The 26,938-nt window shown below is 38.3% G+C and overlaps 1 protein-coding gene across 3 annotated transcripts in view; it reads right to left on the bottom strand.

Annotated features, from left to right (window-relative positions):
- The window catches only part of SYNE1 (spectrin repeat containing nuclear envelope protein 1), a 452,863-nt gene that overhangs the window by 115,971 nt on the left and 309,954 nt on the right, over positions 1–26,938 (bottom strand). Inside the window, exons 98-105 of one of the 3 annotated variants that reach the window (XM_087425127.1) lie at positions 20,338–20,469; positions 19,278–19,387; positions 14,724–14,880; positions 11,736–11,867; positions 11,384–11,539; positions 10,605–10,814; positions 5,524–5,625; positions 1,168–1,287 (exon numbers count right to left, since the gene is read on the bottom strand). In XM_087425127.1, coding sequence (XP_087281253.1) covers positions 1,168–1,287; positions 5,524–5,625; positions 10,605–10,814; positions 11,384–11,539; positions 11,736–11,867; positions 14,724–14,880; positions 19,278–19,387; positions 20,338–20,469 — 1,119 coding nt within the window. Of the gene's footprint in view, positions 1–1,167; positions 1,288–5,523; positions 5,626–10,604; positions 10,815–11,383; positions 11,540–11,735; positions 11,868–14,723; positions 14,881–19,277; positions 19,388–20,337; positions 20,473–26,938 lie in introns of those variants that run through there. The other 2 variants (XM_087425124.1, XM_087425125.1) reach the window with 2 other exon arrangements.

Raw genomic sequence — 26,938 nt, 5'->3', positions numbered from 1 at the left:
CTTAATATAACTTAACTGTGTTGCCCACCAAATGCTAAATTTTGCTGGTCTAATATCCCACTATCTCCCTACCACCCGAATATCAGATTTTGTCTATAGGTGTCAGATCCAGGAAAGCAAATTAACCCAAAGTTACTCTCTACTCCTGAAGGATGCCAGGAAGACTGTTTAGATTTCAGCTGCCTTCTAGTTTAATTTTTTTGTTGTTCTGCAGTTGAAGCAATTTCTCGCCTCCATTCAAACAGGTATGAAAGATAAACCATCATTTTGAACACCTGAAAAACACTACTTTCTAAAAAGTATTAGCTTCAGTATTTTTTCTTTAAAACAATTTTGGAGGTACAGTACAATACAGGGTAGAGTTAAAGAGAAAAACACAGGCCCTAAATGGCGTCACTTGTGCTACAGCCCATGATTCCAAACCTAGATTTAATACCTAACCTAATTGCAGTGTAGACCTTCCCCAGATTTGTAATCTTCACCAACTAGTCTGGAATTTTCTGGTCAGCACCAATGAGGTAATCTGTCACGTGGGCCCTCTCCATGCTCCAGAGGAAGAAGAGGCAATGTGCATGATAAATCCCTTGTCAGTTCCTTGCTCCTCAAAGAGAAAATGTCCAGGACCCAAATAATCCTTTCTTTCCTTTTGCTAATAACTTCCTTGACCCACGCTCCTTCCTATAAAAACCTTCCATTTGGTATTACTCCTCGGAATATCTCTCTACTTGCTAGATGGGATGCCGCCTCATTCATAAATCGCTTAATAAAGGCAATTAGATCTTCAAATTTACTGGGTTGAATTTTGTTTTTTCACAGTAGAGATCCCTCTTTTAACTTTTCTAGGTTGGATTGATAACTATATTTTCTAGAGTAGAAAACAATATGACACAACTAAACCACTTCACAATGCTTAGCCATCAGAATAATAATAAAGTAAATGTCAGGAAAAAAAAAGGATCTTAGAAGCATGAGAATATAATTTATTTTATTGCACTAACTATGGTGAAAGTTTCAGAAAATTTTCAAAGAGTTACTTGGAAAAAAGATGAGGACCTACACGACATGAATTTTGTACAGAAAAACCAAAAACGTAGAGAAAATAATTTTTTCTTGACTTCTAGTTAGGATGTATTATTAAAGCTGAATACTACTGGTAGAAAATTATACCTGGAGTTTGGAAAGTTCTTGCATGGAAGGTTGCTCAATCTGCAACTTGTCACCACGCCTTTTTAACTCAACGATTCCTGCATCCAATTCCTTGAGCCCATCTTCAGCCTGTTGTATTGCCTATGGAAGAATCATGACATCTCATTAAAACTCCCATGAACAACTTCCCACACAAAATGTGATTATCGTGTCTCTTTATTTGTTCCTCTTCTCTCCAAATAAAATATTTTCAATGCATACGAAAAGTCATTTCCATACAACATTAAAAACCACGGCCATCTACTATATAGAAAAGGGAAGAAGGACCTTTATTACGCTACAGATCAGCTATCTTAAAGGAAGGAGGTAGGAGGGATTTAGCATGGAGGGTTGGGAGAACAATGGCTTCCTTAAACAAATAAGGGAATTCGTGAATAGCAACACTCGAAAAACAAGCATGATTTAGGACATAGTTAGAAGGTATTTGCCTGTGATTTTCTAGGGGATTATGTTCTGGTTCCCTGAAAAGCAGTTTTGAGCGTCTTTGCAGAGAGATTCAGCGAGGCAAGGAAAATATGTTACAACATAGTCAGGTTCACAAAGAGTAAATAAGGCTCACTCTTTGTTTAGTAGAAAACCAAGCAATCAACATGTATTAAGGTGGGTGCTAGTATTAAGCCCTGTCCTCCCAGAGTGAGATCTGTAGACACAGAACAAAGTCTCATCCTGGCCTTCAAGGAGCTTACTGTTAGTCTAGTTAGGAGCCAGAGGAAAACAAAACAAGGCTGAATATAATTATGCACTAAACTTGACGCAACTCGTCCATTTGAGGACTTCGGCGAAGGGAGATACCACCGAATCCTGGAGCAGTCTAAGTAGGCTTTTAGAAGAAATGCAACCTCAGTTGCCCTTGAAGGATGAAAAGAACACGGACTCCAGATGGCAGATGAAACACATGTGTCCTGTTTTTTCTTTCCCGAAACCCCACTATAACCACAGTAAATATTTTCTTTGCTTGTTTTTTCGTGTGTTCCCTCCACCCCCATAAATCTACGAGGACAAGAAAATAGGAAAGAAGACAATACCAGGAAAATTTTTAGAGCTGGCAATCAGGAGGATACACAAGAACTGACTTAAGAATTCTGAGAAAGCTGAATCCTAAGCTAGCAGGGGATCTACACTACCAAATTTACAACAGGAATCTCTGGAACTCTCGGTGAAGAGGTATAGGGTGCTAAATAAGGCAGGTTGGTGAAAAGCTGCTTAAAAAAGCAGTTCAATTCCCACATCCCCTTCCTCACTCCACACTGCCCTTTTCTTTCCCTGGTGAACAACTGATAGTTTATTTTCTGGAGAAGGTAGAACAGATTGTCTCTGGACTGAGGGGTGCCAGACACAGCTGCGGGCTTGAGCACTTGACTGAAAACAGGAGGATAAAGTGACTGAGTGCCCACTGAATGCTAAATGTGCAGCCCCTATGTCTTCTAGAGTGCTGAAACCATGTCTCTATTCTTCAGACAGGAGAGGAGAGAAAAAATGAAAAGACCAATAGAAAAGACCTAAAAATTTGACACAAGGATTCTCCAACAAATAGCCTGTGTAGACCATCCTTCAATAAATCTCAAAATTCTCAAGCCCCATCCATACACCAAGTTCCCACTCAGCTGCTTAGTCATCCACCCTCAATGTGAAGAGACAACAAAGGATTTCCATATATCTGAGAAAAGCCTCTGGCATGAAAGGTGGAGACCAAAATAAACAAATAAATAAAAGCAACTCGGAGGGAAACAGATTATACAGGAAAAATGAAACTGTGACCAAAAAATCATTACTACACCCAGAGAGATTGCAAAAGATAATGTATCCATTAAAAGAAGAACAGGATACTATAAAAAAAGGAGCATTCAGAGAACCAAAATGAGCTCTGGGAAAATTAAACACATGAGAGCAGAAATGCAAAACTCAGTGGAAGAGTTTGGAATTGAAATCAAGGAAATCTCCAGAAAGCAGAGCAAAAAGACACAGAGAGAAACGTCTCTTGAGAAAAAACTGGAGGACTGGAACAAAATATCCAACATCTGCCTAGAAGGAGTTCCAGAAACGGAGGCAGATAAAATGAAGAATTGAAAAATATTAAATAAGTTATCAGAAAATTTTCCAGAATGGAAAGATGAGAGCTGCCAAGTCAAAAAAGCCCATTGAGCTCCCAGCACAGTGCATTAAATAGACTCTCCTCAAGGCATGTCACTGTGAAATTTCAGAAAACTGGGGACCTTTGGGAATTAGAAGGATTTTAGATTCCTCAAGCCAAGACTGGGAGCTATAAAACAATGAAGCAAAACCCTCAAAACTCTAAAAGAAATTGATTTCCAACCAAGAATTCTATAAAGAGCCAAGCAGTCAATAAAATGTGAGCAAAGTATCTGAACATTTTCAGACATGAAAAATATTAAAAAATATTCCTATCCTTCATCTTTTCTTAGTAAGGATATGCCCTAACAAAACAAGGAAGCAACACAATAAAGAGAAAGACTTGGGACTCAGAAAAGAGAATATCCATCAGAGAGAGAAGGGAAGAAAATTCTCAGAATGGTAGAAGAGATTCCCAGAAGACAGCTGTGCCCCAGGCTTGTGGGGCAACAGGTCCATTCTAGATCACAATGACATGACTCAAAAGACGCATATACTGAGAGGTGTCATCCCCATGCCTTCTGCTGATATTACTTTTTTAAATCCAAGGAGGATAGGGACGGAATTAGCACCTTTTTAGTTGCTTTCCATTCGTTCAAAGAAATAATCTATTTTTGTCTGTGGCATTTACTTTAGTTATAATGGTCAATAATTAGTAAAAATATTACTTGTGATCATACATATCCTATATTTCACATTAGAAATTCAAGGCAAAGCATCACTATTTGTTGCTCAAGTCTTTTTTGGAACCAGGTACATTATAAGCCAAAAATTAAAAAATCAAAATTAAAAAAAAGATCCTTTCAAGTAGAAGATATGACATAGAAGAGTGGTTTTTAATTTGGGGGAAATGAGTGATCTCTTTAAAAAAACACATGAAATTGTGGTCAAGAAAAATATACATTCACATATAATTTTGCAAACTATTTTAGTGATCTCTCAGATAGATGCATAGATCTTGATATATCTTTATACAGAGAAATATTTAGGGGGATCCTCTATAGTCTATTCATACAATAGAGGTCTACTGAAGTCAGGTTGTGAAATTCTATTAAAACACACACTTTTCGTAACTACTTACTTATGAAACAGGAGATATTCTGTGTAACATCCTACCCATTTCTTCTCTCCTCCCTCTTTTCACCGCCATTACGCCATTACGCTAGTCTGAATTCCCATGCCTTCTCATTAGTTCAACTACGTAAAGCTCATGATGGATATCTTGCCTCCTGACCCTGGTGCTGCCATGGCAACCATCCAGAGGAAGGATCTGGCACTGACACACATCCTCACTCTCAAATATCCCAGTGACTTTCCACTGCCAATGGTCTCCAAGGTGAGTCCAATACCCAAAAGTGTGTGAGATGATAATCTTTTATTTATATTCAGCCACATTCATTTTTAATTTTCATTTGTGTGTATGCTTTATAACATAGTACCTACTTATAATTTATAAATAAGTAAATATTCACCTATTTGTGGTGTGTGCTTATTTTTTTTGACTAATGAGGTGTGCGATCAATACATGTTAGAGACCAATGGTTTATAAAATAAAGTCCAAATTCTCTGACATTCAATAGGACCTACCAGTTGCCTCAAATTTTCTCATCCAATCTTATTTCTCCTCAGTCCTTTCATTCATTGTAAGTTAAGCTAAACAGGATTGCTTGCTTTACTCCTGAAGTGCTCGGAATTGTCTAACATGTAAGCCTTTGTTCCTGCTGATCTCTCTACTTGGTTACCTTTCTTTCCAGTCTCTGTGTGTCCACACTTCTAAGTCCAGTTCGAATTTCCCTTTACAAAATCTTCCCTGATCCTACCCGTGTGGGAGGCAATCTACTCTCTTTTGAATATCCGCAGTGCCCCATCTGTACCAGGACAGTTTGACTTTCTGTCATATGTCACCGAGGTTCATATCTAATCTCATTGTTAGGTGGCAAACTTGTTCAGGTCAGCATCTGTCACTGACACCTCTTCCTAGCTCACATTTCCTAATTCCATGCAGAAGTAAGTGACAGAGTCAACGTAACCTAGCCAGCTATCCAAACTCGGCACCTAAAAACAAAATATATGACAAACAAAAATGCTGTAGCAAGCCATTCATCTTTCATAGAATATTTGAAATTTTATAGTAAATCTGATCTACTCTATGCATTTGCTCTTCTGGAAAAAGGCAGCTGTAAATACCTCTATTTGCTCTGCCACAGGCTGTTCAAACACATTTGCCAGTTTCTGCAGAATGATGTACTTGTTGTCGGCCAGGGATGTCAACAGCACCTTCAGATCATTCTAAGAAGGAAAGCAATAGGAAGACTTAATGTGTGTAACAGGGAATTCAAAATAGTTGTAAATATAACACACATTCTTAGAAATAATACACAGGCGTAAGAATTTAACGTTCAGAAGAAACAATACTGTCCTATGGGAAGGTAAAAGAAATTGGTAAAAATTTACCTAAGTGCTAAGATTGACTTTTAAAGAATTTGTTACACAAAGCATTTCCAACACAATACAAATGGAGACGAAGTAGACAAATAAAAGCAATACTGTCACTAATCTTCTGGTTATATATGAAACAAATATGCACATTTAAACCTTGCAGCAGAAATATTACACTAATGACTTCTATCTAGTAAAACAAGCTATAGGTGTTACCCTGATTTGGGAAAAAATATGATTATTAAGAATAATATGGGCCAGCCCCGTGGCATAGCGGTTAAGTGCGCGCGCTCCGCTGCTGGTGGCCTGGGTTCGGATCCCGGGCGCGCACCGACGCACCGCTTCTCCGGCCATGCTGAGGCCGCGTCCCACATGCAGCAACTAGAAAGATGTGCAGCTATGACATACAACTATCTACTGGGGCTTTAGGGGGGAAAAAAATAAATAAATAAAATCTTAAAAAAAAAAAAAGAATAATATGATTTCTTTTTTCCTCTCTCCCCTCCTTCCCTCTCTCCCTCACTTCCTTCTTTCTCCTATTTTCAAAGAATTTGCACAAAATTATAAAAAACCTTCCAGAAGTTTAGAAAATAAATATTATCCACGATGACCAAAGACATCGATGAAGAGATAACACAAAAAGATCTTAGCCAAGCCATTTGTTCATAAACATTACTCATTTAAAAGTCCAAATATATTTATATTGAGTCAGATTTGTACAAAAAGGAAATAACTATTGGAATTTTGGTACTCAATTCTAAACGGAATAATGAACAGGAACAAAATTTGAATGATAAACTTTTAATTTTTCCCCTGGAATATCAGCAAATAAGCTCTATTTCTTATTGGTCAGCAAACATATACAATGGGCTGGCTGTTCATCAGAGGTTGAAGTTTGACTTATCAAATCCTCTTCCCTGGAGGCTGATCATACACGAGTATGTGTCACCAAGATACAAAAATTCTGACTGTCTCATGAAAAGATGGATAATCACACCAAGGAAAAAAAAATTCTTTAAGGATGTGTGGAAGCATTATAACGCAAAATGCAAAGCTGAAAAGCAAAATAGTCGGTGACTTACAGAATAAAATTTAAAAAAAAGAAATAGCACTGAACATGAGAATTAGAGAAAAACAGACAATCCTATGAGGCAATAATTGTCACTAACCAAAGTGAAACCAATTTGCAAGCCTAGCTGTAGATCAAATAGGAAATTGTAATAACAGCACTGGAAAAGTGATGCTAGAAACAAGGGTTTTGCTTATGAGTTACGATCATGTTTGTATTATTCATCTGCATTCAGAGTGAGGCCATGTGGGCCATTAGAACCATGACACATTTATCTATTTGTATGTGTAGGAAAAGAGGTTTCCCATTCATCTGAACAGATTCGAAAAGAAATAAAGTCTCTATTATCTACATATATTAAAACAACATTAGTTCAGTTAATCTAAATGAGTAGATAAATATAAATAACATAACATGGGTTAGAAAGGGAGAGTGTGTATACATTTCCTATACATCATCTTTGCATTTTTAATAGCATATTTTTTACCTTAATTATATTCTACTCAAGCTAATAGAAAACAGAGTTTGCTTTTCTGGAAGCCACACTAATTACTGGAAGAGAGGAGTCAAGAAGACAGTACAGCAGAGAATACCATTGATTTAAAAGTTACTAAATAAAAAACTTTAAGAGGTGCTAATACCCATATGCATGTTGATATTCTCTTAAAAATTAAAATCCAAAGGCTCTAACAATTTCCTATTACTATACTTGTGATACACCAGGATAATTAAGGTATCTACATATACACACGTAACAGACATCACATTTTTTTCTTATAGGCACTAGAATTACTTGTAGGGCATAAAGAGGCAGGATTCTAGCTGTTGGAGGAACAGGTCCATAGAAAGTTTCAAGTTCTAAAATCATTTGTGCTGCCTTGCTCATTTAAGAAAATTTAAATAAACAATTCTTTCATTTTTCATTTTTTAAAAAACTTAAAATACTTGATTTTAAAAATGTCCAGGAAACTTATTTGGTGTTAAATCTACGGGTAAAATTTTTTTACGTAAGAGGCTGGCGCAAGCGGTTAAGTGTGCGCGCTCCGCTGCAGCGGCCCGGGGTTCGCCGGTTCAGATCTCGGGGGCACACCGACGCACCACTTGGCAAGCCATGCTGTGGTGGCGTCCCATATAAAGTGGAGGAAGATGGGCACGGATGTTAGCCCAGGGCCAGTCTTCCTCAGCAAAAAAAGAGGAGGATTGGCAGATGTTAGCAAAGGGCTGATCTTCCTCACACACACACAAAAAAATTTTTTTACCTACAGAATAGCTGATAACTTGTTGCGAGGCCATGTAGTTAACATACCTCTATGCAACATCTATGTATTCTTCCAGATGGTCTGTTGGGTATAGGATAACGTTAGCAGTCTGGCAAAAGCTAATACTCAAAGGTTAAATGAAAAATGAAGGCATACTAGTCCAATAACTATTGAGCACTGATGGCATACCAGGTGTAGCAAAGTGAAAGAAAATGGTTTGTGACTTGACCTTTAATTCCATTAATATTGGAATCTTCTCTCAATTAAATTGGAACACAAACATTTTGGAATGTCAGTTTTTGTTCGTGAGCTGGCGGCCACCAACAAGTAGAAACTTACTGCCAGAAGAAAACTAGAGAACATGATTTAAAGAGAATTTCATGATTCCATGTTCTCCTCTTGGTCCTCCACACAAAATAAGTTCCAGAGTACTCACGCTCAGTTCATATTTTACTCTGACTGGTTACAATTACCAATAAAAATTTTAAAGTACCAAAGACACTAGCATAGTAATGCAATTCGAAAAAAGGAAATATGTCTCTGAGTTATACACATATTTGCACTTTTAACCCGCCTCATTCACGGCTGATAGACTAGAATGCTGTTAAAACTCAGTGTATTATTTTATGCAAGATGAATTTTAAAGGAATGAAAGAAGTTTCCACAAGTTGCACAACAGTTTTACTGATTTCAGACACACCCTGTATACTTGTACATGCAATCAGATCTTCAATCCAAAAGAAAATACCCAAATAACCAACCCCAGCTTTTCGGACTCCAGGTGAAATGCTCTTTCCTCTCTATGTACTATACAACATAACAGATACAAATGCAAATAGCCAGTCCAGGTCATTTCTCTAAGCCACAGACTTGCATACCCAAATGTCTACTGTGACTATTCACCAGAGTATCTTAATTCTACCCCATATTCTTGCCTAGCCAATGGGACCACCAACAACCCAGTCTTGCCCATTGTCAATGGCACTGCTACCCACCAGTCTTCTCTGTCAACCAACTCCCCCTAGATGCTCAAGTCAGAGTCCCTGGAGTTCCTCAGCAGTCCCCCTTTCTCTCATTCCCCAAATCCAAACCATCAACAAATTCTCTCCCACTGATTCTGCCTTCAAAATATATCTTAAATAGGTCAACTATTCTCCATCTCCCCTGCCATCACTCTAACAATATAAAATATAAAAATCCATTGGTTTCAGATCCTATATCTGTTATAACAAATGCCATTATTAACGGCAACAACAATAATAAAACTTGCTGAGTGCTTACTATGTTTCAGACACTGTTCAAAGTATTTCACACATTTTAACTTTGCAAAGTGAATATTAAAACAATGCTTAGCCAATAGGAATGTTGTGAAGATTAAAGACAATAATACACGTGAATATTTTTTGTGAATAAATAAAAGATACACAAATATTTGTGATAATTTTACTGTGTAGTTTTAAGAATGTAAACTACTGGAAGGCAGTGATAATTTGTCCCTCTAGATGAATATCTAGAAAATTCCAAGTTTCTTGGCTAATGCTACATTTATTTGATATTTTATAGTATTTTCTTTTTTACAAGTTAAAATTTTACATCAAATTCTTGGCCCTAATTACATGTATCTATTTCATAAATCTTCTATGTTTGTTAAAAATAAAATTCAGTTAAAACTTAAGTATTCCCAAAGGGTGATTTTTATTAGGAATGAAAATCATCACTAAAAGTTTATCAGCCACTTTTGCATTTACTGAAGTTTATGGTCATAGGAAAAGTTTCATAAGCACACAATTATTCAGTTGGCAACAGAACTCTAGTCTAGGGCTAAAAAGCAATAAGTCTGAGGAGTTAGGGTTGAGAAGTAATGCAATATATTTTTTTCTTTTTTTTTTGGTGAGGAAGGTTGGCCCTGAGCTAACATCTGTGCCAACCTTCCTCTATTTTGTATACGGGATGACACCACAGCATGGCTTGACAAGCGGTGTGTAGGTCCACACTTGGGATCTGAACCTGTGAACCCCAGGCTGCCGAAGTGGAGCATGCAAACTTAACCACCAGGCCAGCCCCAATGCAATACATTTTTAACACAGGTAGAAGTAATTTGGCCATAGTCACTTTCTATGGCCCCTGGGTATTGGAGTCCAGGGTTCATTCTGTATTACAGCACTTTCCTGCATGTTTCTTTGGTCATATGTTTTAAACTCCACTATTACCAACTGGAAATTATAATTCTAAGATGCCATAAATATGACTTTCATTGGTTGAATTTAAAGTTCTATTGAGCCCTTATTGGTTGGCTGGTTTTCTCATCCCTCCATTTCTAAGAGCACAAAACTCTTAGTTTTCTAATTCTTAAGTTCAATCCCCTTGTTTTTCTGTAATGTTCTTGCTCTTCATTGTACATTTGAAAAAAAAAATAGGTCTACATCATACCTCAATAAGACATCCTGCTTATTATTGAATATAGCTGGAGAATGGTCGAACATCTCTTGATAATGTCTTACCTGGAAATTGAGTATTTGCTGAAGTCTTTCCTTCATCTGATGACATCGCTGATTTACTACTGAGTCGAGCAAGGATAACCTGCCCAGAAGACAACCCAAAGTGTCTTCAATGACATCTCGGTTATCACCGTTCTCTGGAAATGCTTGGGAAAACAAGCTCTTGTTCTTATCCATTTCTTCAGACATTTCCTTAATATCTTTGGCAAGAGTCTAGGGTTGACAAAAGAAAAAGCACATTTCAATGTTTAGATCCATGAATTTATATACAAATCATTTCCTCATAGAAAGTCTACCATATCTCTCTTACACCTAAGGCAAGTTGAACCACTTTCTTACACTTCTATAAATATTAGGCAAGTCACGTTGGAGAGATTTTTATCAGAAATTTTACATTATTAGCTAATATTAATATACATTTGGTGAAAAAATGAGTTTTGTAAAGTGCTATGTAGGAATTCATGCATTATTTTTTTTAGCCTGTGTTTCAAGTATAAAAGATTTGCGACAGACAACAGAGTTTTCACAAAGAGTCCTCCATTTTTTCCTCCTCCCACACATACAAGATAAAGAATAAAAATGCAAAACACAAATATCTTTGAGAGCTTCTGTTACTTAGGCAATTCTTTTCTGCATTATACTGCTTGGAAATATACTTAATTTGTACTTTATTAGAACTGTCTCTTGCTTAACTTTCTTTATGCATAATATTAATTATCCAGTATCCAATTTCAAGTGCTCTTCAATGTCATACACTCACAGACACAAGCTGCCAAACTTACCTCTTGGTTGAAGAGGCAAGTTTCCGTTTCTTCCGGTAAAAGTGCTGTGGCGACAAATAAACGTTCCTCAACATCATCCAACCAAGTTGAGGTAGCTGAGACCCCATCGTATAACTTCCGTTCCAAGTGAATGTTCTGCCTCTTTGTCCCTCCACCCTGGGAAAAAAAGGGGAGAATGAATTAATTACAGTGTTTTGAGAAATCAAAGAAAAACAGCAGGATGACATGCCAGATCCAGTGGCTCTTCCTTTCAGGACTGAGCACCGGTGTTGGGTCTCAACAGTTCACGCCCAGGGGTGGAAAAACTTCACGGACACTAAGATCCACAAGCAAAACAAGAGCGTGGCCCTACCTGGGATGAAACCTCCTCAAAGGCCTGGTTCAATCCATCCAGCAAAGATGTCACTGCAGCTTTATCTTGGGTCTGCCCGTCCCCTTTGTAGAGTGGCACACCAGACAGGAGCCGATTTGGCCTGCTGTAGAGCTGTAGGCAAACAGCAGCAGTGTATTTAAGGGTACGTGTACTATGTCTAACTTTCCTCATTTATAAGTGCACATTGAAGCCAATGCTGGCAAAACTGTCCTTATGAAAACCTAGAGAAATATGACCCCCTACAACACACCATATTCACCAAACATGGTGACCAGATTCAGCAATGGCAATGTTTCACTGATAGACTGAAAAAAAAAAAATGTGGTGGGAAAAATACCTGAAATCTTATCATAGCCTTCCTCTCAACTTGTCCTGTTGGTTAGATCATCCCATGATGATCTAATCCATCCTGAATACCAGATCTAGCCTGGGCCCTTGGCCTTCATCATTCACTCACCACTTCTAAACTCCATTAGGCATACACGACGTCTCCCCAGCAAGGACCAAGAAATGGCCTAACATTTAAACTTTTTAATGATGTTTCCAGTCAAACTCAGTCTCCTATAACTTTTCAAAATATCTCACCCTCATCTTACCTTCAGGCTGATTACTCATTATCCTCTAAACATGCCAGGCTCACTCCCCACTGTAGCTGGAATGCCCACCACCTAGCATTTCTATAAAACCAACCACCTTAAATTCCACACCTACTATAGTGGCTTTCCACATTTACTTCTGCTTCCTTTTTAATTCTTGCTTATGGAGGCTACCATGATTGCTTAATTTTTCAAAAATGTATAAAATATTTCCTTGGTTGGGTTACAGGTTCCTAGGAGCGGGAGCCATATTTCATCCTGAAGCCATATAGGGTGTTCCGTATAGAGACACTAAATACATTGTAAGTGAATAGAGAAAGGAAATTGCTCTGAGATCAATGCCTTTTGACCTAGTGAACTTGAGGCCAAAAAAATGTGCCTGTATTTAGACTTGAGAGTATAAGTATATCTGGTGTACAAAATTGTCAGGAACCTAGCATGAAAAGGGAGGGACTTTGCAGCTGGATAGACCTACATCCCAGTCCCAGCTCTGCATCTTCTTTGTCACGAGACCCTAAGAAATTCTCTCTCTCCAAGCCTTAGCTTACAGATCTACATAGTAGAGCGAATGTCAGCCTCACCACAGAGTCGCCAGAAAGGTTAACACCTAGAACACAAAACATGCCCACTAAATGACCATTCCCTTTCTTCTTGGAAACTCCCACAGCTAAACTGCTCCTTCCCTACCTTTTCTCTCATCTCTTCACACTAAAGAGAAGAAAACAATCTAGGAGGCACTTTATACAAATGACTGGTGATTCTTTGAAGAAAGCACTCAAATGCAAAAACATCATAAAATCAAGAACCTTCAATGCTTTCCATTTCTAATTCCAAAGGGAAGTGAGATATGAACCTGAACCTAAACTTTAACAGTCCAGATACCATGTGGGAATGTTGGTGGCAGCAGAACAAGGTTCTTCCAGTAAGCCCACATGGAGGATGTCGGGATGCCGGGATGGCATTGACTGAGAGGAAAGGTAGCTCTCCAAGATAAGGGCAGGTAATGGATGAGATGTCCAGGAGGTCTGCAGACACTGGATGAACCATGCAGGTGCTTTAAGTTGAATGGACAATAGGTGGAATCCAGGGGTTGGGCATTTAATGAAAAGAGAATACTAAATGAGCATGAACTATCATTAGAAGTGTCCTGGATTTATCTGGCTTAGGAGAGTCAAAAAAGACTGCAGTCTCTGACTTAGGACTGTAAATATACCTTAGAGTCAAAGGAATGGGGAAACACTTTCACATGAAGGAGAGCTAGCAGGCAAGTCCAGGAGATCTACATCAGAAATCAAGACTTCAAGCTCTGAGGGACTTCTGCATGGTTCCTCATAGATGAGGGGACTCGTTATGACTTTAGACCATCTCCTTTCAGGTAATCCTGGCAAGGACTCCTGCCTTTCTCTCCTCAGATGCACTTTATTGATACCCTTTTGTTTCCAGGTTAAGCTTCTCCTAGACTCTAACCTAGTCCTGGCAAGAGAAGTGAAAACAGCAGCTTCCTCAGATCCACAGTAAATGTTCTAGAATTTACTCTGATACTATTACTGCCATGGAATGGCCCAGATGAGCATTGGTGGCCCAGGACCTGGCACTAGGCTTCAGTCTTCAAAATCCTGCCGAGCCATGGCTGTGGTGAGCATCGCAAGCTTGCCTGGGTTCCTGCTTCACTCACTAGCTCTCTAAGGGGTCCAATCCTCTAACTTGCAGCCCCCTCTGGCTTCTGCTCAGAGTGCAATAATAGCTTTCACCTACCTGGAACCTTCTGTTGCTATATCCAATTCCATTGGATTCGGCTTGCTTGGTGGAACCAAGCCCAACATCACACAGTACCTACCCATCTTGGGAACCAGCCTACAGATGAGTTAGTAATCATTCTAGCTGACCACTGGCTTCCCCTTCCTTCTAGATCCAACGAAGTCCCAATATGTTTTTCATTAAGATCCTCTGAAACTACTGAATACTGGAAGTAGCAATGGAAAATAAGATAACACCACAATTACTGCCAGATTTGTGGAGTTCCTTTTGCCCTAGATGTGTATATCTTTGATTTGCATCTTTAATTTTCAAAGTTGTAAAAAAAAAAAAAAAAGGGAGGCCACTTAAAATTTAATGGTTTATGCTAATGAGTCATCAGATAGCAATCATCTCTGAGGAAAACAAGATCTAGAAATCAAATAAATTTCCACACATAAATATATAAATATTAAGGGAAACATGAAACAGACTTGTTAAGGAAAATATAGGATGAATACTTTGTCTTACTTTGAATTGATAATGAAAATATAGATTACTGCACAAACTATATTCCTTTAGCATAAGCTGTGCATCTTTTATATCAGTTAATATAGGAAAGCAAAATGTTTGATACCACTTGCTCTTGTTCCTGTTCCAGAACATTCTGTAGTAGTTTCTGCTTGGTACTAAATTCTTGATGTAGGCTTTCCCATTTCACTCTCATCTGGTCTTCAGCAGGTGATTTCTCCCCTTCCATCCCCAACTCCTGGGATAACACATCAGGTTTTTCGCTATTAGAAGAATAAATAATCTAAGTTTACAATGTGTGCAAAAAGGCGATAAGTTCTAGGTAACTTATTGTGTGTACCAGATCTAGTCTCTAAAATTGGAACCAGATTATTTTAGTCATTAACTTACACTTTACAAATATAAATTAAAATAGAAAATTTAAGACTCACCATAAAACAAGTATCTTCTTACTGATATTATAATTGAACCATGAGCACAATAATTAAAAAATACACTGAATAGCTCAGTATTAAAGATAAGAAAATAACTGTAACTTTTAGAATCAGAAAGTGTACAATTAGACTAGTATCATCTGACAAATACCCTACAAATTAATTCAAAACCCTAAAAATGCTGCTTAGTCTATTGAGAGTTTTTACAGAATCCAAAGAAAATTCTCTAGATCAGGTTTCAGGACATGGAATAGGAGGACAGAAAGTGAAAGGAAAGTGCTGCAGTATCATCGTTAAAGACAGGCGGCAGTGTGGCATTTGAGGAAGACTATGGCTTTTGGAGTGAGACAGATCTGATTTGAATCTCTGCTCCGGCACATTAGATACGTGACTTTGAGTAATTTGCTTCACTTCTCTGAGCCTCAATTTTCTCATCTTTAAAATGAAGACAGTATCTATCTTGCAGAAGTATGAGAATTAAATTTAGAGAAGATGTGCATAATGCCTATGACCCTACCCATTTGGAAAATAACAGCCACTCAATAAATGGGGCCTAACGATAATGGTAACAAAAAGAATCTGGGGGCCCAAGTTCCAATAGATGCTAGTTTGTCAGGAGTTTTGAAGTCCTCACTAGGCCCATGTCATCTGAAGGGCACACTAGGTAGTAATTATTATTTTGACAGAACCTTTGTCCACATGGAAAAAAATAACAAGTTCATCGGCAGGATAATACTATACACCACACCAAAGCCAATTCTTCTCAGGATAAGTATTGAATACAATAGTTTCTGCAGGTAAGTCTGTTGAAGTAAGCCTTAAACAATTATCTGTAAGGCTATGATGCAGGAATTCTACCTCCAGGCTACAACTTAGAGAATCTCTCCCACCTATGCACTTAAAGACCTGTAAGAAGGTAGTTCACCAATGCTAGTAATAGGAAAAAAAAATGGCAACAATATAAATGCCCATCAATAAGAAAATGGGTGAATAAGTTCTTCCTTTCACAAGATAAAATACCATTAAGTAATTAAAACGAAAAGAACTAGATTCATATGTATCAACATGGATTCATGTAAAAAAGTAACGAGTGAAAAAATGCCAAAATAAAATCGATAACTCTAATTTTGTTTGATGTATTAGTCTCTGGACTTCTCTGTGTGTTTTCTAAAAATCTTTTGAAATAAAAAACAAGTTTTAAAGTTCTTATGAAATTAAATTTCTTTATTGTGCTCTTTTGTGATGCTGGACTGTAATGCCTCATTTTTAATGCATTTATGTTTGCATAACAATTTAGTATAAAACCAGGGGATATTTAAAATCTATATTCTTATATTAAATCATCGACACATATAAAACACCACCAACAAATCAGTCCTAAATTAGGACATGGCCTTTCGTTTCCCATGGAAAATATTCTTCTTTCCCTTTGATATTGATATCCATTAATTTCCTTAGTAATCCTGATTACTAAGGACCCCTCCATCAACTCTTCTACTTGTCACATGGTACTTGTTCTTTATATATTAAGTTTGTTCCCAGGAAGCAGGTCATGACCCTCCCACTGGGGTTTTCTTACATGTACTAATTCACATTTGATAGTCTTAGAAAATCAGCTACTAAGTTAAAGACTGAATATAAGGTTTTTTCCCTAGCGGTCATTGTTCTTTTAAAAAATATATATATTTTTTCTGTTGGCTTCTGGATCTTGCTTAATTTATGGTTGTTTGTTTGCTTCGTATATTTACCCAGAGGTTTGAAAGGCATGGCTGAACAGGAATCAACTAGATTTGAAGGTGACTTTTCTAAAAAATTTGTATAAAAATTTAAGAATTTATAAGCAGTGTTTAAAATGCATCTTGTACAGAAAGCCAGTAGTGCACTGCAAATCTCTCTTTAAAAATTTTTTTTATTTGAAAGAGCAGTTTATAGTTGTTTGTCTTTCATCTGGGCCTTTTCCAAAGCTAAAGGCCAAGGAAAGGAAAAAAAATCATGGCAAGAAAGTTGCAGAAGATTCCTACTGCTTCTTTTTGTGACTATATACATGATGGGGAGGCAATGTATGACAGGTTCTTTGTAAAAAAAGAGTTTGGCAAACATATTCAGAAAACTACGAGGGATGAATAAACATCTTAGAAGAATTGGAAACAGAACAGAAACTGGAAAATGGATGCAAGTCTCGATTCAGAGTCAGCATGGAAGGAACAGCGTTTCTCATTTTGGATTTATACAGACACACATATTTATGGCCTTATCAGCATTTTTAAGCATGATGGACAATAGAGAGTTTCAAAACTCCTTTATATTTTGACACAATTTTTACAGTTTTAGGGTTATTTTAATGGAATTCCTGACTATAGATGTCATAACAGTATTCATTCCTATTCTTTTAAATTGATATTTATTAATTGTATCAATATTTTTACTGTTTTTTGTTTTGTTTTTCTTTGCTTGAATGCCTTCCTATTTCCTATGTATTTTGTCATAATATGTCTATTTGCAATTGCATTTTAGTTTGGTTTCTATCATTCTGCCCTTGAAATTCTTAAATATCTACATATTATATTTTATATGTATATATTATATACATATGTATATATACATATATAGTGAGACAGATGTATATATATGTATATCGTGAACACTGATGTCATACGTCAGTAAGATTATGTCAGCATTCATCAAACCAAAAAAAAAAACGAAAGAAAATTCTTCAAATCTGACCTTTCCAAAGTTACTTTTGATAATCTACATTCTAGCCTGGTTCTTACCCACACGGATACTTATACATTCAATTTTATATCACATTTTTACTTAGTATCACATATGCATTTTCTGATATTGTTATATAATTTTTTTGTTTAGATTACATATGCATAAAATTTTTCTTAGGCTTTTTTATACTAATGGGCATTTCCGCCTTTTCAATTATATGGTATTATAAACAACATTTCAAAAATCATCTTCATAATATGTATTTCCTCTTTAGGTTATTTCCTTCAAATCACTGTTCAGGAATGAGAACACTGGAGTCAGTGGAGTTAAAGCTATTTCCCTTATTACGTTAAAGCTGTTTGCTGAAGGATGCTACTACTAAATTACAACCTTTAGCAATACACGAACACAGAGTTTTCACTGAAACATTTTTTTAATGTTGTAGATTTTAAAGAAAGTTTTCTTATGCATTCTCGGTTGACATTCACAACTTTCACAACCTTCCTGTGGTAAAAGTGGTCGATTATTATTCTAATTCTACAGATGAGCAAACTAAGGCTCAGAGCTGAGTTACTTTTCCACGGCAACAGCAGAAGAACTGGAATAAAACCCAGACTTGACTCAAAATACAGGGACACTTTCACTCTGCTTCAGTTCCTTTTCCTTCCTACTTTTTTTTTTTTTTTTTTTGGTGAGGAAGATTAGCCCTGAGCTAACATCTGTTGCCAATCCTCCTCTTTTTGCTGAGGAAGACTGGCCCTGGGCTGACATCCGCACCCATCTTCCTCTACTTTATATATGGGACGCCTTCCACAGTATGGTTTGATAAGTGGTGTGTAGGTCTGCGCCCAGGATCTGAACTTGCAAATCCCAGGCGCCCGAAGTGGAGCGTGCAAACTTAACCACTACGCCACCGGGATGGTCCCCCTTCCTACATTTTAAATCAGAATCTTCAACTCAGAAATTCTCCTTAATTTTTCCTTTAACACTTCACTTTTCTGTGTATAAGACTTTAGGTCTCCACTGCAAACCAGGACACAAAGCTCAAAGATTTTACATGTAGAAATTACAGAAATAGAGCATCAAGAAAAATCAAGATATTTAGTAGGCACATACGTTTATTTTTCAGAATGATGCTAGGGGACGATAAGCTCTTATAGCGAAAGTGTTTTGCAGTTAGATATAATCACTCAGTTAGAAACATGGATCTAATTTTATCAGGCATTTCTTATTTGATTTTAAAAAACGAACTCGTAAGCATCTTCCCTGGACAGATATGCTGACCACCCTGGAAAGAGGGCCAACGAGTCAGCCATAATAATTACTAGCCATACTCATGCTGCGCAACAGAATGTTCAAAATGCAAGTAAATTTAACATCTTAAAGGAAACACAAAATGATTGAATTTTTGCAGAAGAAGTTAAAAATAAAATTTTGAGTGACATGTTTACATTTCTTCAAATGTCAGGAAAACACAGTGGCGAGAAGAGAAAAAGTGTTTCGAAACATACCTAACACCGCCAGAGGTCTCTGCAGCTGAGTGCTGGGTTAGAATTTCCTCTCCACGACTGGCTACGGACCGGAGGAGGCTCTTCTGCTCTGCTAATTCCTGTTCCAACTCCTGCTCAACAAGAAGGACAAATGAAAACATCTTTGTTACTTTATGATCATTGTCTCCAATCGTGGTTCCATGTCTAGAAAAGTCTCAGAGAATTTTTGTAGTAAGTTTTTACATTTGCACTTGCATAAGAGGTATGGTTTACGTAAATGCTCAAACATGTGTCCAAAGTACTCTATGGCTTTCTGAAAAGATATCTCTGAAAAATCGTGGAAAAACCAATGGGAGAAGAAAATTTTGCTGGGCAATGGTGCCCTCAAGTGGCACAAAATGCACTTTCACTTTTCAAAATCAATACTGCCTTGTTCTGGCTGAGACAGATCGTTGAGAGGAGCAGCTCTCTTTAATTCCCCACTTACTTCATAAATTGGATTATCAATGGATTCGGCTTTGCTTTTTCATTATTTATGATAAATGTTTTTCCTCTTTGAGAAAATAAAACATTTTAATATGCCCTATACATAAAAGTATCAATGAGAAATCATTCTTATTTATCAAAGCTCAATGGTTTTACTAGGCAATAATTTGCAATCTTATTCTGTGATGGTATCTACTTAAAAATGGAAAATAAATTGCATTTCTTTAAAAAACATGTAATTCAGACTTCTATCAACTCAGAGGCCTTCCTGAGGTTTTTATACATAAAATAGACTCAAATTGGGACAAATCTGAAAATAGAGTAGATATCCTTGAAAAGGTAGATTATAAGTGAGTCGCTCCGTATATAAACCTAAACACAAGCTTTTCTTAAAAACTAGCTTTTAAAACGACCAATCATTCCAGTGGTCACAAGTTAGTACACTGAATCAGTTGGCCAGGTCTTGCTTCTGTCCAAAGAGAAGATAAAGGGGCATCTGTCTTTAGTACAGAAGCAACTTGTCCTTCTAGAACATTGCTCTCAAGGTGTTTGCCTGGCAGATCTGCAGGCTAGAGGGAGAGAGGAAATCCTTTACTTTTTGTTGCTGGAGACTGCTCTGTCGCTGGTGGGTCCACGCGGTGCGAGCTTGGGCCAGCCATTCCTGGACACCGGGGCTCTGAGTGGCCGTCAGGTCAGCATCGCTCTCCTCCTTCTCTTGTGCTGTTCCCTGCTTTTAACGAGGTAGAAGTCAAGAGTCATACAACCCACAGGAAAACCTTAACCAGAACTAAGTGACGACTAGTTTAGTGTGGTCTGGATAATGAGACCAAGGTGGCTCCATTTGGATGTGAAACCACATTAAAAAAAAAATGGTAACACAAAACCCATAGAATTTATGGCATTTGCAGGAGGGAGAACAATAAATAGATGATTATACTTAGAAACATTTGAGTGGAAAAACTATTTAGAGGGTAGGCTTTTAGGTGACTGATGTGGTCATCAGATATTATTCCAGGATTTTTTCCGCAGGAATATAACTCTAGTTCTCACTTCCTCTACTATCAACACCAGGACCAGACCCCATTGCCATATGCTGCCACTGCTGGCTTCGATAAAAGTTTGGCTAAAGGAGAAAGACACAAGTAATTACTTATTACCCAGGCAGGAGTTGATTCTTCCTGCTTGATTATTCTGAAGGAATTTGAAAGGCCCTAAAATACTGCATATCAGAATAGAATTTGTTCTAAAGGCGAGCCTTTCTACTCACACATATGTATATGCCAAAGGGTAAATTACACAATTTTAATATGACTCATTCATTAAATACTTATTAAGTACCACTGTGTGTTGGCCACCATTCTAGGCATGGGGGCGGGGGTGAGAGGAGGGGGTTGTATTCTGCCAAGAAAAAGCCACACAAGGGCTCTGCTGGGGAGACAGATAATAAACAAACAAGATAAAATGGGATGGTCTAAGAGCAGCAAAGAACACGAAACTAGATAATGGGATAAAAAGTTAGGCTGGTGGAGAAGGCATCTTCACAGGAGACAACTGCACTGAGCACTGAATAATGAGGCACCGCCAGCCTGGCAAAGATCCACGGAGAGGGCCCTCCAGGCCCAGGGAACAGCTGGGGCAAAGCCCATAAGAAAAACGAAACTTAGCATCTCAGAGAGAGCAATTGCAGTGAAGGGACCAGGGTGGCTGGAGCGCGGGGGGCAGAAAGGAGGGACATTTTGTACGTTGCTTCCACAGAGGAGTCATCCCGCCATCTAGTTCCGGAGCTGTAGCTTCTCTGCCGAATCTGACAATGGCGTGAGATCCAGCCACTCCAGCTCATCCAGCCTGACTGCCCACAAAGACCCTTCTCTTTCCCTTAATTTCAGAATTTTACACTAACTATTACAGGGAAATGGATGGCGTCTGTTTACCCTCCTGTCTTACTCATTAGAATCTCATGATTATATTGTAAAATGTCTTAGATAATGTTGAGACAATGCACTTTGCAAGGTTGGTATCAGCGCCAGAAATGAACTGAAGGACACAGTGAAACCTACAGGTGATATTATACATAATCCTCTCCCAGATTCTGAGCCACCTTAGCTCACAGGTACTTCCTTTCCTTTAGGATGATGCAGCTTTCCAGCAAGAGAATGTGATTTAGGTAAAACAATGGGGGTGCCATTGGTCTAAAATATGAGGTTCGAATTTCCCAGGACCTTCAGAATGGGTGACTAGTGACACTCAGTGCAGTATATTCCCCACCCCCGCCCCAGGAATGTCTCTCACAGATAAGCAGGGATTTTCCCGAAGGTGGAAGGTGTGGGGGGATGGGCACTCTTCCAGGTCTGAAGCCCATACATTTCTGCATGAAACAGATTCTCCCCAGTCTGAGAATGCACCATCTACCCAGAATAAGCTCTGACAGATCCTGGCTCTTCTAGCAAGGATGAAACAGCAGGTCAAAAGGGACCTGTAGAGAATGACCCCAAAGAAGTCAGTATACGAGGCTGAAAGATGCTCCCAGTCAGAGCTGCTCCAGCTGACAAAACAGTGGCCACGGCCATGACCTGACTCTCTTTCGTGAGGTCCAGTCACCTCCTCTCTGCCTGGCTCTTCAGCAAAGGTTTGTTTTCAGAGCCCAGCCTGAAGACTCGTGTGGTAACTTCTCAATGCACCACCTCACCCTTGTCCGCGGCTTATCACCATCTGTCTGAGAGCTTTTCTTCCAAATTCCTCACACCAAATTGGTGCTTGGAAAAACGATAACTGAAATGTCAGGTCTTCAGAACAGCTTAACCACTTTTACATGCACGAACATACGTATTCAGATTCTAAGACTTAGATTTTAAGACGGGGAGTCATATTTGACAAATTGAATCCACAGCTTTAGAGATTAAAAAAATTTAAGCAGCATCAAAAGCAGATGCCAAGTATGTATTTTCTATGTGGTTAGGTTTTTCCATTAGTGAATTTTTCTCTGACTGATTTAGTCATTTTAAAACATAAGACTTGGACCACAGGAAGCAGAAAATGATTAAGAATCCAGTTCAAATTTCCTTCCCTTTCCCCATGAGAAGGCTCTGATAGAAGGAATAAAATAATGGTAATTACGTTCTCTGGGGTCTGATAACAGTTTTCTCTCCTACCTAGGGAACAGGAAGTAAGGCAGATTCTGTCCCCAGATTCCCCTTTGGGTGGGGCTACCTAAGCTGTTTATTTTGGAAATACTAGAAGAGTAATCACTTTTGCCAGGAACATTCCTTGGAAGATTAGTGCAGATTGGGGAATGCTAAACACTAAATACAACACTTCTTTACAAAGTATTTCATTATTTATATAGGGCAAACTCTCTGTTCCTTCGATGGATGATAATGTGTGAAAATGACCTAAATTTCTTACAAAGAAAGATACCGTGTAATTCAAGAGACAACATTACATGGCCATAAGTCTGTGTCCCTTCATATAGAGAAAGAATCTATTTGTGGGGGGGAACTAAAGGGACTGGTTATCCTTTGATATGCATAGAAGTCCAATTGGTTAAAAAGAATGACCGTAATAGATAAAACCATTTTACAGATAAGTAAAACTGAGAAATGGTGTGTTTCTGGCCACACAAGACTTAGGAAGGTATTCTAGCTCTCCTGGGTCATGCAAACCCCCACAGAAGGGCACAACCTTACTGACATCTACATTCAATGGAAGATTTTTTCCCCCAATTAACGTTAATTTCAGATCAACTCCAAATTTTCTACACGAAGAGAAACGATCCTTTTCATGGCAATAATAATGTAAACAAGGTTCCTTTTATTCCTACAGTTACAAAAATAATCACCTTTAAAAGTTCAAATTATTTAAAAAATCAATATTTTATATGCTGGAAACTCATTAGACAAAAGATGACGGAATTTATAGATATTTTAAAAATAAGCAATGATCAATTTCAACACAGCAAAACATTACGACATTTTCTCGTATTTACCCTTTACACAACAGTATCCTCAGGAAAGCTTACACTCGTAGGCAGAGTCAGGACTTAACTCAATTTGAAGAATCCCTGTGGGCAGGGGCAGGATCTGCTGAGTGTGGGCACCGCAGATGGTGTCACCGAGCTTGCCCCAGCCCTGACCAGACTGACACTTAGCCCTCCAGTGTGTCAAGAGTTGCCATCCTTGTGGTTTGCAAACAGTTGGTTGTTGTTACTAATTATTATAAAAATCGCAATTTGAGTACTTACTGTGAACATTACTTGCATTAAAAACTTCAGGATTTTTTTAAAGTTAAGTACTATCACGACCCCTATTTTACAGATGAGAAAACTGATCTGTAAGAAAAGGTGAGGGAAGTTCAAGAATCTTGCCGCAGGTCACCTAGAGACAACAACTGGTGGGACCAGGAAGGGGAGACTCTGAACAGCATTTCCCAAGTGATAGTCCAAGAACCAAGTTTGGCTTCTGGACATCCTTTGTTTGCCACACAAATTATTTCAGAATTTTAGAATTAAATGTCAATGTTTTAAAACTGGGAGACTTTAGATATAAATCCAAATTTCCTTTCTCTGGAAGATCTAGCAATGCCGCCTATAAATTCTTGTATGATAATAGCTGGGGCAGAGTAACAGGTGGTGCTTTGACGTGAGACCAGCTTGCCAAGGTCTTGACTGGGCCTGCCTCACTCTCTTATATTCCCTTCCCAGGCCCTGAGGCCTTGGAATTTGTGTTCCCACCCATGTTTAATCCCCACTGTGCCTGCTCCATCCCCCACTACCTGCCTCTAGGGATGGGCATCCAGGTAGGAAACCTTGGAAGTCTTTCCGTTTGTTTTGGATTTTTTAGAGATTAAGTTCATTCACACACCACCATGGGGGGGAGGGGGGGAGGAAAAGCACTTTAGCCTGATAATACCTTTTTATAAAACTAAGTGAATTGTTATATACTTCCAGAGTTAGAAAATCATTCTAGCTTTGTTCAACTTTAATATCTTGAAGATTTTTCTTTTGGCTTTAATTTGTAAGGTCAGATCGTATGCGCATTTTAAAGTATGTAAATTTATAGTGAAAAGCTGTATTTTGTCTTTATTTGCATTCATTTATCCAATAGCGAGTTCAAATATCTTTTCATATGTTCATGGGTCATTTGTATTTTTTTTCCTTTGATTTCTCTCTTCATCTCTTTTGTCTGTATTTCTATTAGGTGACCTTTTCTTATTGATTTAAAAACAGATTTGTGGAAATTAGGGGAATTAATTTTTTGTCATTTGAGTAGCACAGTTTCTTCCCTATTAGTCCACATCCTTTAATTTGGTTAATATTTTTTTGGTCACACAGAACTTTTTCATTTTTGTGTAGTAGTTTTGAAGAAACTAAAATTCTGGGTTTTGGGCATACTAGCAAAGGTCCTCTCTATCCTAAGATTTTTTTTTTTAAAATACTGATACATCCAGAACTTTTCAGGCTTAGTTTTTACATTTAAATCTTTGATCCATCTGTGCTGCCTTTTTTTTGCTAAGAATGACACAGGAAATCCAGTTTATCATATTTCAAGTGGTTCGTCTATTACTTTATTATTATTTTCATAGTGAGTTGTATTTCATCCACCGATTTGAAAGGCCACCTTAAACATTTATCAAATTCCCTTATATACTGGGGTCTCTTTTTGGGATACGTATTCTGTTTAATTTTTTGTTCATCCATTTATTATGCCAATACCAAACTATCCTAATTATTGTATTATTGTACTGTAATATATAATAAGACTAATTAGCCCCTCATAACTCTTCATTTTCAGAATTTTATGGTTATTTCCATGTTTATTTTATTCTAGGTAAACTTGGCATCATTTTGCCACATTCCAAAAATATACAGTTAGTATTTTAGTTGAGAATAACTTAAACTTATGTGTTAGTAGAGGGAGAAGTGACATCTTTAAAATATTGTATTCCTATCTAAGAATAAAGTTTCTCTCTCCAGTTTTTCATATTTCACGTTCAACAGCTCTCGTTGACGTCACGAAAGACCTGTATGTCGCTAACCCCAGTGGTCAGTTCTCAGTCCTCATCTTACCTCCTTCATCCTCAAGTGGCTTCCAGGAACCAAAATCTCAGTCTTCCTCCCACCTCACTGGTTTCTCCTTTTTACTCTTCTGGGAGCTCCTCCACATCTTCCAAACTCCTAACACTGGAGTGTCCCAGGGCTTGGTTCTAGGACTGTGGTCTTCTTTATCTCTCCTCACTCCCTTGGTTATCTCATTAAGTCTTATGCCTCTCAGGACCATCAGGAGGCTCATGACATCAGTCTAGGTCTCTCCTCTGAATTCCAACCACTACTGGACATATACTAGACATATAATAGAATTCCAACCACTCAAACTTAACCTCAAAATTAAACTACCGACCTAACTACTCTTCGTCCTCCCAAATCTGTGTCTCAGGTAGTTTTCATCTTCTCAATTCCGCAGAATCTGAGAAGTTCTCATCACCTCGCCCTCTACAGTGTACCACCTAACTGGTCTCTCAGCTTTCACCCTGCTCCCCTATACTGGTTAAAATCCCATCTTTTGGGGCCGGCCCCGTGGCTTAGCGGTTAAGTGCATGCGCTCTGCTACTGGCGGCCAGGGTTCGCATCCCGGGCGCGCACCGACGCACTGCTTTTCTGGCCTGGCCGCGTCCCACATACATGCAACTGGGAGGATGTGCAGCTATGACATACAACTATCTACGGGGGCTTTGGGGGAAAAATAAATAAATAAAAATTAAAAAAAAAAAGTGAAGCTTTAAAAAAAAAAAAAAAAATCCCATCTTTTCACTCCTCCCTTCCCAAACACTCCAACGGCTTCTCAGTTCCCCCAGAGTAAAAGCCAAAGTCCATATGATGCCTACGAGGTCCTTTGCACCCTGGACCCCCTGTCACCTGTCTGGCCTCATGTGCCACCACTCTTCTCTTGCTCACTCCCCTCCAGCCACACTGGTCTCCTTGAACAGACCAGGGATGATCCCACGGGAACCTCTGCACTTGCTTTCCCCTTTGCCTGGAACTCTCTTCCTTCGTGGCCACATGGTCCACGCCTTCAAACGTAACCCGAGGGAGGCATCCCTGGACACCTTGTTTAAAACTGAAAATAATCCGCCAAGTGCTGCCTTTCTCTATCTACCTGCCTTACGGTATTTCACCCACAGCTGTTTTCATCTTCTAACTTAGT

This window comes from Ceratotherium simum, chromosome 38 (assembly GCF_057802395.1).
Source record: "Ceratotherium simum simum isolate JZ-2026a chromosome 38, ASM5780239v1, whole genome shotgun sequence".
Classification (NCBI taxonomy): domain Eukaryota; kingdom Metazoa; phylum Chordata; class Mammalia; order Perissodactyla; family Rhinocerotidae; genus Ceratotherium; species Ceratotherium simum.
The sequence above is the reverse complement of the archived record's forward strand: the minus strand, read 5'-3'. Positions and strand labels throughout refer to the sequence as shown.